The sequence below is a fragment of the Oncorhynchus clarkii genome, chromosome 2 (assembly GCF_045791955.1).
Source record: "Oncorhynchus clarkii lewisi isolate Uvic-CL-2024 chromosome 2, UVic_Ocla_1.0, whole genome shotgun sequence".
NCBI classification, from domain to species: Eukaryota; Metazoa; Chordata; class Actinopteri; order Salmoniformes; family Salmonidae; genus Oncorhynchus; species Oncorhynchus clarkii.
Window position 1 is genome coordinate 56,117,434 of NC_092148.1, and position 13,524 is coordinate 56,130,957.

General features: G+C 42.8%; 1 protein-coding gene across 1 annotated transcript; it reads left to right on the plus strand.

Annotated features, from left to right (window-relative positions):
• Positions 1-920: 920 nt before the first annotated feature.
• Positions 921-13,236, plus strand: LOC139370269 (pseudouridylate synthase 7 homolog). The gene is made up of 17 exons (XM_071109646.1): positions 921-1,024; positions 1,815-1,940; positions 4,011-4,358; positions 4,466-4,550; positions 4,664-4,771; positions 4,924-5,068; positions 6,944-7,055; positions 7,158-7,235; positions 7,312-7,440; positions 7,614-7,739; positions 7,890-7,951; positions 8,094-8,254; positions 8,893-9,019; positions 10,882-10,983; positions 11,921-12,050; positions 12,288-12,379; positions 12,519-13,236. The coding sequence occupies exons 1-17, from the start codon at positions 921-923 to the stop codon at positions 12,653-12,655; spliced, it is 2,172 nt and encodes a 723-aa protein (XP_070965747.1). The 3' UTR covers positions 12,656-13,236.
• Positions 13,237-13,524: the final 288 nt, after the last annotated feature.

Here is a 13,524-nt window from a genome sequence, read left to right on the forward strand (position 1 = left end):
ACTACCTCTTTCCCTACTGTATTTATTTTATTTATTTTGCTCCTTTGCACCCCATTATTTTTATTTCTACTTTGCACATTCTTCCACTGCAAATCTACCATTCCAGTGTTTTACTTGCTATATTGTATTTACTTTGCCACCATGGCCTTTTTTTTGCCTCTACCTCCCTTATCTCACCTCATTTGCTCACATCGTATATAGACTTGTTTATACTGTTTTATTGACTGTATGTTTGTTTTACTCCATGTGTAACTCTGTGTCGTTGTATGTGTCGAACTGCTTTGCTTTATCTTGGCCAGGTCGCAATTGTAAATGAGAACTTGTTCTCAACTTGCCTACCTGGTTAAATAAAGGTGCAATAAATAAATAAATAAAAACATTTATTGACGCGTTGGTTTACTTTTCTGTCCGAGTTGCCATCTTAAAGGATCTTACCAATTTGGAGAACTGTTAAGGCTAGGCTACTGGAGGGACCCAGATATGGTCAGATAGGCCTAGCTGGTTAGGTGAATGGGTTTGGAAATTAATCTGTTGTGGCACCCCATAATCCGTAGCCATGGTGAGTCATATGGCAAACATAATCCGTTATTATCTCACCCTGGATCACAAGCATCCCTATCCCTGACCCTGAACAACAATTTTCCTACAAATAGGCCTATTTCTCAAATAAATGTTGAATGAGAATAGACCTATCTGGGATTGGTTAACCTACATGTTCTTATTAGAGGCCTAGATTAATACTAGGCTATTCAAATTATAATGTATGAGGGAGGATGTATCGTCATTGAACACTAAGAGGAAGCTGCTAAATCATATATCAAATATATTTCTACATTGTAACACCGTGGTGTGTGGCCAAAGTAACCCTAATAGCCTGGAGCTTTGTGATTGACAGACCCTTGAGGCAATGAGTGTTTGATATGGGCGGGTTTCAAGGAGTGACTATTTCCGGAGTCAAATACACGTGGGTAGGAAACCTGGCGTACTTTATTGTGCGCTCTCTACTAAACCCCTGTACGAGCAGGTAAATCCGATTTTGCAATAGAAACAATTCATGTCAGTATTTCCACATTGCATTCATGTAACTATGCATAGCTTTGCCCTGGCTAAGCATTTGTGTGCGCATTTGACTAGTCATTATTCTACTTGACATGAGCTATCGTTAGCAGGCTAGCTAGCTAGTAGCTAATTAGTCAGTTGAAGATAACTTCACAACAGAGGCATGCATCCATGAAATTAAACAGGTTTCCAAACCATCTGCCAGTTGGATGGAACTGGGTACCAACAATGTAATAGCATAGCCACAGTGTGAAACGTTGTTGCTACACCGTTTCAGAAAGGAAGATGCATTCGCTATAACTAAACAGAATAATTGATCATGTCGTGTTTACAATGACGCTACAGTAGTTAGTTACATAATCATCCTGCCAATCAGGCTATCATCATACTACTAGATAAATAGTGCACTATGCAATTATTTATTTACGTTACGGTGGTCTGGAGGGTGCAGGATATGAGGGGCGGTGCGCAAGAAAAGGGCCCGTGTGTTTTTGCGTTACTGATTAATTAGTGAATCACCTACAACTGGGCTGCGTCCAGTGCGAAAAAAACGCATTAGAGCGTTCAATTAAACGGAACCGGTGCTGTTCTGAACGACCATTTGAAAAACGTGGAAGGCAGGGTTTCCCAAACTCGGAAAGGGGAGTGCCCAATCCAGTACCTTGCTAGAGGCTAGTGTTCACATAATATTTGGTTGGAGTGACATGCTTTGTAAAAAAATATATATTAAAAAAATGCCTTGTTTACATCCATAGGTCCATCAGGAATTCTCTTTGGGTTGCTTTGAGGTACCATACACCCCATCTACGAACTCCTGACATCCGAGCACCAGGTGTCTGCCAGATACACAGCTTTTTCTTTAAGGTCCCTATCAGCAATCTGTAAGTCAAGTGTTCAGCACAACTCTCCCATTATATTAAAAGAGAAGTTTTCACTTTATTTGAACCAAATCTGTATTTTGGATGTAAATGGCATGTTATAGAAGTCCCCTGATACTTTTTTTTGCAATCTCAATTGTTTTTGAGAAATGTACACTACCAGCTGTATACTTCCGCATGCTCGTTCAGCAGCAGGGGCACAGATAACGTGGACCAAGGTTCCAAATACACCCTTTTAGAAACAGCAATGCTTTCAGTATTTATTCATTTGATTTTTTATTTAACCTTTATTTAACTAGGCAAGTCAGTTGAGAACAATTTCTTATTTACAATGACGGCCTAGGAACAGTGGGTTAACTGCCTTGTTCAGGGGCAGAACGACAGATTTTTACCTTGTCAGCTCAGGGATTCGATCTAGTGACCTTTTGGTTACTGGCCCAATGCTCTAATCACTAGGCTACTTGCTGCCCATATAGTGATGTACAGTATAGTGATGAAGGTCTTTAGATGTTGTACATATTAAATTGTTATTCCTAACTAGTGTTGCACAGTATACTGTAACTTTGGTACCTTTTGGATACTAGAACATGAAATACGGTTCGGTACTAGAATTTTTGTTACTTTCGGTACTTCTGTCAAATGTGTCTCATGGATCGAGCGCCTGACTATCAGTGCCCCCGACCCCTTATTATAGCGCTCCCCCTGCCTGCTCCACTTACTCACTGCTAGCCTCCACTGGGATTATGGGCTGCATCATGTTAGCTCCCCATTCATGCTGCTCACAAGTAACACACTTGAATAATGCGGCACGTTATGTAGAAATGTTGCAACTGTTATTTACTGTTCGCAAAACAATGTCCACACAGGCTAGAACACTTCACAATGCAAGATACAGGTAGATTCCAGCTATTATAGGCTACCTTTCCTTGCTAGCTGACAGCTAAAACTGACATTAATTCACTAACCTACTACTTTGTTTGTGATAATATGCAAACCATCATGCAAAATATGCTGATTTCAAAGCTGATTGTCATCCAAAACTTAATTAATGAACTTATTCGGTCTCTCTCTCATCTCTCCCAAAGATGATCTATTGCAGGAATGGGCAACTCCAGTCCTCGGGGGGGCCTGATTGGTGTCACATTTTGCCCCCTCCCCAATTGATTAAACTCAATAACTCAATGCATGCACACTTCTATTGAATATGCATTTACCTGTATTGTGGCTAGCCCGAGGTTACATCTTGATTTATCCAGTTTATCAATAGAGATTTACCATTCAGAAAATTATTACCATTACATTGTTATGCAGTTAGATTTGTAAAAACAAAGTCAAATTGATTGTATGATCGTTTTTCTTTAAATTATTATTATTTCTTTTTTTAGTGGGGTGATATTGAACTCAAAATATGCCCAACGATTGAACAGAGCAGTAGTGTTATTGTTTTGATATAGAGTATCTGGATGGTATAGAGTATTGCCATACTAAACCTGGTATCGAAGTCAAATTTCTGGTATCGTGACAACACCATTCTGAAATTTATCCGTGACTTTATATACCGTTTTGTGCGACTCAAGCAGGTTCCCCTATCCAGCTGTGCTGCTTCTCAGTGTTGCCCGCGCATGCGCACACGAAACAGGATCTTGGACTACACTGAGAAGTGTCGCTCGAGTCGCACAAAACTGAATTTAACGTTGAGGATACATTTCTTGAATGACACCATTTCATGTGTACATCTAAAGACCTGCGTCACTATAGTGAGTGTTACCGTTTCTAAAAGGACATATTTGGGTCTTTTCGGAGCCATTTGTTCATGTTTTATCTGTGCCCCTGCAACTGCTGAACGAGCCTGAGGAAGTATATTGCTGGTGGGGCTAGTTTCTCCAAAATAAGTGAGATTGCAAAGAATGTGTCTGGGCACTTCTATAACATGCCATTGATGTCCAAAATACAGATTTGGTTCAAGTAAAGTGAGCTTCTCCATTAATTCTATAAGAGTAGGTGTTTGTAGTAGTGGTGTGGATGTTAACAATGACATGCTGAGTGAATACGATGTCTTCTCTTGCCCCTCAGCTTGATCCCTATGGCCGATGCAGAGCCCATGCTGGTCCCTGCCCCTGGGGGGGAGAAGAGAGCATGCCTTGCTTTGGAGGAGGAGGAGGAGGTTGACCACAGCACCAAGAGACCCAGAGTCCAGAAGGAGGAGAAGAACGGAGGGCCCTCTCACAAGCTGTCCCAGGATGAGGGAGAAGAGCCAGAGGGGGAAGAGACGGAGCCATTGGACGAGGATGGAGAAGGGGAAGGGTTGGGGTCAGGAGAGGCCTTTGCAGAGATGATGAAGCATGGCCTCACAGAGTTGGATGTGGGGATTCTGAAGTTTGTCAGTGAACACCAGGGGTTCTCAGGCATTCTCAAGGAGAGGTTAGTCCTGACTCCCACCCTCCTGAAGTGCGATCTGAACATGGCGTATGTGTTGCTGTGTGTGTTTCGCTATGACTGAGATCAGCTCTTGCTCTGTCTGTGTTAAGGTACTCTGACTTTGTGGTGCACGAGATCAACAAAGAAGGCAAGACTGTGCGGTTGGATGATCTCTCTGTTCCTGAGGAGGCTGAGGTGAGCTAACAATGAATCCGTATACATTTCTTTAGTCTTGCAGTTTAGAGTGAAATATAATCTATAGGTCATTGCCGAAGTTAAACTCTGATGTTGGACTTGTCTTGCAATAGGAGGCCCCAGTAGAGCAGCCAGAGTCCCAGGTTTTCACAGAGGAGCAGAATCAGCAGCTGGAGCAGCTACAACTCTTCAAGAACAAAGAGGGTAATGTCTCTATAGAGGTGAGTGCATGCACCGTTTCCACCAAGCACACTGAAAGTTTATTTTCATTGCACATTGTATCATTCTAGTTAAGATGTTAAGTTTACATTTGACCACGGTCCTAAAAAGGCAAACTTTAGAGATCAATTAAGTTTTTATTACACGCACACAGGTAGCTGATGACACAAAAGAGAAGCGGACCCTGGTCCACAAGGCTGTGAAGACCCTGTACCCTGGACTGGAGACCAAGACAGAGGAGCGGGAGGGAAAGAAGTTCATCGTGGCCTACCACGCAGCTGGACAGAAAGCCCTCGCAGGTACAGGAGAGAATTGGAGATTTTCTGGGTTGTCTCTCTGGTTTATTTCCTATTGCTGGGTGAAATCTCTGTAACATCGATCATAGAACCGAATCAAGTCGCTTTCACGTTCTCTTACTTCAACAAAGAGTTTACATTTCAGAATGGGGAAAGTTATGATTGAATGTTTGGAAAAGGGTGGTGCTGCATGCCCTTGTTCAGCTCGGCCTCATGTCTCTGATTGCATGGGGTTCTCTCTAAGCTGAGTAGCTACTGGGTTGGCTATGGGATTATATGTAGGGTGCATGAATGAACAGGTGCATGTGTGAGGTCAACACACCTGCATGATGATGCTGACTAAAGATCCAGACTAAAGATCCCGACCAGTCCCATGGACTGAGAGAGATCACATGGATCTTGATTTCTATCCAGGTTTCTGTGAACTTTTAGACGTTAGAAGTCACCCCAACAAATCAGCAGTCTCTCTCTCGACGTGGACTGGCATATTTTGCCTCTGAATCAAGTCCCTAGGCTTGTTAAGATCATTTAAGACGTCACCGTTTTTCACATGAATCATTTCCTGTAAATGTAGTGGCCTATTCAAAAAGAGCACAACATGGTAGTCATCAAATAATGGCTACTCTGTCATGCCCACGGAACACTCGTGCTGCACAGAACGGTTTAGACACAACGGCATTCCAACCCTGCATGCTGACCTCGCCACCCCTGCCGGTCTGTCTGTCTAGCGGTCCACGACCGTCTTTTAGTAACATTCTTTTATCGTTTATATCCTATTCCTTTTGCTCTTCTCTGGGTGGACAGAGGTCAAAGAAGCTGCAGGTAAGACTTTCTCGTCCACTCTGCTCAGGTTTCAGGAGACCCCAGTCCGTAACAAATGTTGGATTAACCTCAACTGATTTAAATGGCAGCTCATTGTCTGGCATGACGTCATCGCTCTTTTGGGAATTGCTGGATTTGACCAAACCGACTTGTGTGTTTGAACGCGTGTTGTCTGGTATTTTTTTTTTTTGAAATGTTGGTAGTTAGAAATAGACAACAGTTTTTTTTCTACATAGAAAATAATTGGGCGGGCCGCTTGAGTGTTTTTGTTGTTGGGCCGCCTATGTCCAAACAGAATTTAAAAGTGTACAGATATAAAGTATGTTGAAAAGATAATGGACAGTTCATTCTCAAAAAATATATATCACCAAAGTAAAAGCTTGACAGTCAGGGAGAACCTAAAATTCCCCAAATGTATTTTTGTCATGACGTGTGGCCCTCATTGATTTTATGTTTGAGTCACTTGGATAGCACAAGCAATGGCAAGGTGTGTAGAATTGCAGGAAACTAGCTTCAAAACAGCTCCATTTTGTCACTGACCAAAAGGGAGGGGCTCTAAAATATTTGGTCAACTTTAGCCACGCCCACCACCTAAGCCCCGTTATGATCCAGAAAAAACGCTGCACATAATAAATAATAAAACCACTCTGATTATCCTGCTTGTTCAATATGGCTACTGTTTTCAGCCTATGGTAAATAGTCATTACCAATTTCAGGGTGTAGGCTAAGGAAGAAGAACCCCAGTTGGTTAGTTTAGAGCAATGGGGAATGAGTGTTTGAGGGCAGCATTTAAATTACTGAGGCGTCCGTCTTGGGACATATATGCAGGATGCTCGTGGCATAAAACAGTTGTTAAATAAGTGGTTGCTGCTGTCTGTGTTGGGCTCCTTAACAGAGCTGCCTCCGCACAAAAGGATAAAGGAGGAAGATAGTCATTTGAAAAGCATACCAAAGCCCTGCCTACTGATGCGGGTGTATTCTCTGACAGATGCGGTCTGTCTGATACTCTGCCTTTATCTCCACAACTCACTCCTGTCCTCCTGTCTCCCTGGCCAGCCCCCAGGAAACACTCCTGGCCTAAGAGCCGCGGGGCCTTCTGCCACTTCGTCCTCTACAAGGAGAACAGAGACACCATGGAGGCCATCAACGTGCTCTCCAAGTTCCTCAGGTAGAAAACACACACAGTTTCTCATAGCATTTTCCCCACAATATGTAAGCAAAACTTCTACTAAACTGTACAACTCCTGACTTTGTGTCTGTTATTTCCCAGGATGAGGCCCAATGTCTTCTCCTACATGGGGACCAAGGACAAGAGAGCCATCACTGTGCAGGAGATTGCAGTTCTCAAGTGAGTGGTGGCTTGCCACTATCAGCAAATACTTGTAATTATGTACTTACTTAACCTATGTTCTCTGTCCCTTCAGGATCACAGCAGAAAGACTGTCTCACCTCAACAAGTGCCTCAATAACTTTAAACTGGGAAACTTCTGCTACAAGAAACACCCTCTGAAGCTGGGAGAACTACAGGGCAATCACTTCACTGTGGTCATCAGGTCAGTGGATACTAGCTGCACATGTCGATGTGTGTAATCTCTTTGCTTGAACTTTGTAACTCAAAACTACTCTCCAATCCTGATTTGATTCATTGAACAATTAAAATAGCGCAGCAACTTTTAATCTGATCTACACGTTGCTATTTGTTCCCGGCTGGTTACCTCCCACACAGGAACATCACAGGGACAGAGGAGCAGGTCCAGCAGGCCATGTCCTCCCTTAGAGAGACGGGCTTCATCAACTACTACGGCATGCAGCGCTTTGGCACCACCGCCGTGCCCACACACCAAGTTGGCAAGTAAGGACACGGGACTCTCACACATTTGGGTATGGGGTCGGCAGGTAAAAACATGACCCCCTTGGTGCATAGGGTAACCGGCCCATGGGTGTACAGGGTTGGCAGGGGATGGATGATTGACTGTTGTTGTTGTCCCTCTGTTTGGACCAGGGCCATCTTGCAAGACAACTGGAAGGAAGTGATAGATCTGATCCTGAAGCCTCGCCCTGGAGGTAAAACATTTACTGGCTTTCATTTGTCTTTATATCGAACGGTTTCTGCCACAGCGTGGCCTTTGTGACAACTGCAGATGTAAAAAGGATGTTTTAATAGAATATGATGTATTGATTTACTGCTCTCGCTCTCTCTGCCAAGCGGAGAAAGGTTATCTGGTGAAGTGCCGTGAGGAGTGGGCCCAGTCCCAGGACCCAGAAGCAGCTCTAAAGAAGCTGCCTGTTAAACGCTGTGTGGAGGGACAGCTGCTCCGAGGTCTCTCCATGTATGGCAAGAAGAACATCATCACTGCCTTCGCCATGGTGAGCTGAGTCCGCTTTTACTGGTACAATCTAACTGGCAGACACACATTTTATAACTGGTCAGGAAGCAGTGGGTGTACTCACGCACACTTGCCAAATGGCAATATCAGACATCAGGTACATTTTATTTATCCTCAAGTTGTTCCAATGGACTACGTTGTTAAAGGTGAGAAACAAATGTAGCCACACAGGTCCACTGTTGTTTGACTTATTAAAGCTGTTATATGTCACTTTATGAGCGGCCTGACCAAATTTACATAGAAATGTGCATTATAGATCTGCCATTCTCATTGAAAGCAAGTCAAAGAAGCGGTAGATGTGTTCTATGTGCGCTATTTTTATGCTTCCTATTATGTTTTGTTTGTGCGTCTTTTACCTTCTGTTTTGCCCACCAGTTGAAAATGCTATATTTTTGGTCATGGAAAATATATTTCACAGTGGTTTAGATGGTACAATGATTCTCTACACTATACTTGCTTGTTTTGTCACAAACTGAAATTATGCAAACTCTTCAAATTGTAGCAACCAGGAAATGGCGGAGGAGTTTCTGCTTGGTGCACCTTTTTTTAAAGTATGTTTTCATCTGGTTTATTATAGCTGAGGCAACTCCCTGTGTTGGCCCTCCTCTTGTCTTCTAGATCCCTCGTAACAACCGGCTGATGTACATCCACAGCTACCAGAGCTTTATGTGGAACACCATGGTCAGCAGACGCATTGAGGCCTTCGGACTGAAGGCTGTGGAGGGAGACCTCGTGCTCAGGGGAGGTGGGTCCTATCTGTTTATGTTTTGTGGGTGTATCTCTGATTCACCAGCGCGTGTGGTTTGGAATTCTTGAATAAATGTTCTGTAGAGAAGTAATGGAGCACACGGCCCAGAGTGCCTGTCTCACAGATGGCTCTAAAGTGTAATACTTCATGTCTAACAAAGGGGTTCAGACCACCCGCTGAGCTGGGCTGAGTTAAAGTGCTCATTTTATGTAGGGTCTCAAACCAAGTGATGTAGACATCATCCTATTCCCAGTGGTGTAAAGGTCTTTAGTAAAAATACTTTAAAGTACTACTTAAGTCGTTTTTTTGCGGTATCTGTACTTTACTCTACTATTTATATTTTGGACAACTTTTACTTCACTGTTTCGTTGTTCAGTTGTTTCATTCTCAACCAGGATTTCTGTGGAATGCCGTTGCGTGTCAAAGATAACACTACACTATTTGACGTGTCAAATAACCTTGTTGACCAATCAGGACCTGAATATGACTGCACGTCACACAATAATTTAACGCGTTCATAAATCTTTTACGTAGCTGTTACACATTGATTACACCATCAATCGTATTTCTTATGTCACAACAATTCATCGATACGTATGCTATGATGCTGGTAAAGTTGTCTCGCATCTACAGTGCTGGTCATAAAAAAGCTAGCAAACTCATGGATGCAAACAATGTTCTTCTCCAAAAACAGCAAAATGACAATCTGTTTCAGTAGCTATAGTTAGCTAGCTAGGTGTCATCTAAAATAACCCTAATTTAAAAAACACTTATTTGATTAATGGTGGTCGGACCCATCTATGTGAATCTAGCCACAATAAGCATTAGCAACAATAGTGGACTTTGAGGTTAGCCTTCAAAATAAAAGTATGACATAATTGTAATATTTGTATTTATTTGCGTCACTGTTAATGACATACTTTTATTTTGAAGGCAAACCGCAAATTCCACTTGTGCCTAATCCTTATAGCTTCACAACACAACCCTGTGAGGTCGAGCCTCACTAGCCAGGTGAAGTTAGCTGGCTGCTTATAACGTTAGCTTTGGGCAACAGGGTTAAGTACCTGGCTAGCTCTCTATTTTCATAAACTGAAGTTCAATTTCAATAGGTGGACAACAAGTGGCAACCTAACTAACACTTACACACAAGGATTCCTAAATCATTGCTAAGAATAATGAAAATTACTGCAGTTTCTACTGGTCATTGTTTTCAGGCTGAATGTATTGGTGGTACCAAGCTAAAGCTAGCTACTCCAGAAGTTGCGGTCGAACAAATTCTGCCTTATTACTAACGCGGTATTGTGAACACATCGTTCGTGTCCGGTGTTTGCTTATTTGCCTACTTTTTTATACAACTTTGACAGTGCTACTGTATATTTTTTGACATGCAAAGACCTATAGTTTGTATATCATGAAGCTAATAGCAGTGATGCTATTACTATGTAACTCCGGTAGGGCAACATCTGAAAAATAGCACACTTGGTAGTGTGTACCGGTGCTCAACCAGTTGGCGAAATCCAACATCACCCACGACAGAGAACGGTTGATTGTCCAGGGCAATGAATCCATTATCTTGGCGTTAATGGATTTCGCCTTTGAGTTGTGTCATTGAAATTGTCTTACTCTTTCAAATGACTGCTCGACTTGTTGACTGCTCGATCCACACAGCAGACATTGTGGGCTAGGTTAGGAATGCTGTGTTGCACGTGTAGCGCCCCAAAAAATATTACGCAAGTAGTATTTTCCTGGGTGACTTTCACTTTTACTTGAGTTATTTTCTATTAAGGTATCTTTACTTTTACTCAAGTATGACAATTGGGTACTTTTTCTACCACTGCCATTCACCCTCTTATCTCCAGGCACTGCATTCGTGCTGTCCGCAGCAGAGGCCGAGACCCACTCTATCCAAGACGTGGTGATGCCCCTACCAGGGTTTGACGTCATCTACCCCACTCACCACGGTAAGAGAGCCCTGCATCCTCCCACCATGTCTCTATTCCTCCCTTAAGCTCTCCCCTCTCCCATAATCGGAAACAATCTCCTTAATTGACTTTTGTTTTTTTTACCATTCCTTTACCTTACTGAATGGTTTGTCCGGTTTGAACTAGTTTCATTTGGCTTGTTTGCCCTGACATGAACTAGTTTCATTTGGCTTGTTTGCCCTGACATGAACTAGTTTCATTTGGCTTGTTTGCCCTGACATGAACTAGTTTCATTTGGCTTGTTTGCCCTGACATTAACTAGTTTCATTTGGCTTGTTTGCCCTGACATGAACTAGTTTCATTTGGCTTGTTTGCCCTGACATGAACTAGTTTCATTTGGCTTGTTTGCCCTGACATGAACTAGTTTCATTTGGCTTGTTTGCCCTGACATGAACTAGTTTCATTTGGCTTGTTTGCCCTGACATGAAATAGTTTCATTTGGCTTGTTTGCCCTGACATGAACTAGTTTCATTTGGCTTGTTTTCCCTGACATGAACTAGTTTCATGTCAGGGCAAAGTCTTCTCCTGTTGTCTGGGATGTTATAAGCAGAGGTGAAGAAGAATTTCAATCCCTGAAAAATGATATCTCCTGAGTGGCGCAGCGGTGTAAGGCATTGCATCTCAGTGCTAGAGGTGTCACTACAGACCCTGGTTCGATTCCAGGCTGTATCACAACGGGCTGTGATTGGGGGTCCTGTAGGGCGGTGCACAATTGGCCCAGCGTCGTTAGGGTTTGGCCTGGTAGGCCGTCATGGTAAACATGAATTTGTTCTTAACTGACTTGCCTAGTTTAATAAAATGTAAAAAAAGATCTCTGGAGTATTCTATTCTGTTTTACTGTTCTATTCTATTCAGATATGTGGTTGGAGTGTGTGTTTCAGATGTGATTGTGTCTTTTCCTCCTGTTCTGTAACAGTGGGTAAGGGCTACAGGGAGATGCTGAGTGCAGATAACCTGGACATTGACAACATGCGACACAGGGTGAGGGACTACTCTCTGGCCGGGGCCTACCGACGCATCCTCATCAAACCCAGTGACGTCAGCTGGTCTGTAACACTCGCTATCCCCTCAGTATCAATTAATACAACTACTTTCAGTCTTGGCTAACTATAGGAAAAAGCAAAGGAATAGTGTTGAAGTTTTTGTTACACATTCTAAATGCATAAAAAGGACCTGAGGATTGCTTCCTTTTTACCTTGCGCATGATAATGTGATTGCCTTGTATAATATTTCCTCCTCTACATTCCTGAGTTGTGTTTCTTGTATCATCTCTCCTTCTATAGGGAGGTGATTAACTATGAGGACCCTCGTGTCTCCCTGGTCCACACTGATGTGGAGAAACTAGAGGACCAACCTCCCCCAGTCTTCAACAAAGGTATGTTCTAGTTTCATCCTGTTGCTGTGATTTAATCAATATGTGGTACTTTTCCACTCACCTTGTATCTACTCCATTAAATTGAAAAAGGCTCTTGGTAGTGTGTTTCTCCTAACTCTTTCTCTCCTCCACCCACCAGAGGGGAAGTACAGGGCTCTGAGGATGGAGTTCTCCCTGCCTCCCTCTACCTACGCCACCATGGCCATCAGAGAGGTGCTCAAGATGGACACCAGCATCAAGAACCAGACTCAGCTCAACACCACCTGGCTCAACTAATACAACCGAACTGGGCCCACTGAGCTTCATATAGGCCCACTGGGCTGCTTTTCCAGGCTGCCGAGCAGTCTGTCCTTTAGTGGGTGTCTACTTACTGTATGTGAGACTAACAGTCTATATTGTATGTATGTGTGTGTGGGAGTGTTTTGATACTTTGCCAAGCCAAAGGTCATTCCTCTCATGTTGTGTCAGTCAGGGTGATGGGAAATCTTACCTCATCCCACGCTACCAAGAGTAACAACTCTGATATTATATTGTTACTACTCTGATCATTTTCGTAGTTTCTTCATTTTTTTATCAGGAAGTTTTTACTGTCTTTTAAAGCTTTGCAGCACTGGAGAAATTCAGAGATATGTTTTTGAAACCGCTGACGTGCTACAGAAGCACTTTAAAGGGGCTGTGTAGAACGGTTTATGTAACCCATGGTGTTGCTCTGTGACACCCCTGCTACTTCCCAGGGTACTACAATGACCTGACCCTGGTTGTACAGAATTACTGTTTGCTTTTTTAACTGTAAAATGTTTTTGTTTTTTTGGAAACCAGCTCTCTTACAGAGAGAGAATTAAAATGCAGAGTGTAAATGCTTTTTGTGCTGTTATTCATGGTCTTGGATCAGATGTATCATTCTGCTCTAACCTGTGCCACTCTTAGGGTATTATCTTGAACTTGTAAAGTTGCCTATGGTAACTATTCAGCCCAAGAACATCAACCCTACAATTCCATTCTCAAAATAATGGGTGGCTTTTCTGGAGCATTTACTGTCATAAAACCAGTGTTGCTTGATCAAAACGATTACTATATTCAACATGCATTGACATTTATATAGTACAGTGTTGTAGCTCAATGCTTATGGGGCTGTGGGGACTATT

Excerpts from the sequence above, each read along its gene's own strand:
- LOC139370269 (XM_071109646.1), top strand. The coding sequence starts at position 921 with ATGGGCGGGTTTCAAGGAGTGACTATTTCCGGAGTCAAATACACGTGG. Across the intron at positions 7,056-7,157 it reads GTGCTCTCCAAGTTCCTCAG|GATGAGGCCCAATGTCTTCT; the intron begins GTAGAAAACACA and ends GTTATTTCCCAG. Across the intron at positions 9,020-10,881 it reads AGACCTCGTGCTCAGGGGAG|GCACTGCATTCGTGCTGTCC; the intron begins GTGGGTCCTATC and ends TCTTATCTCCAG.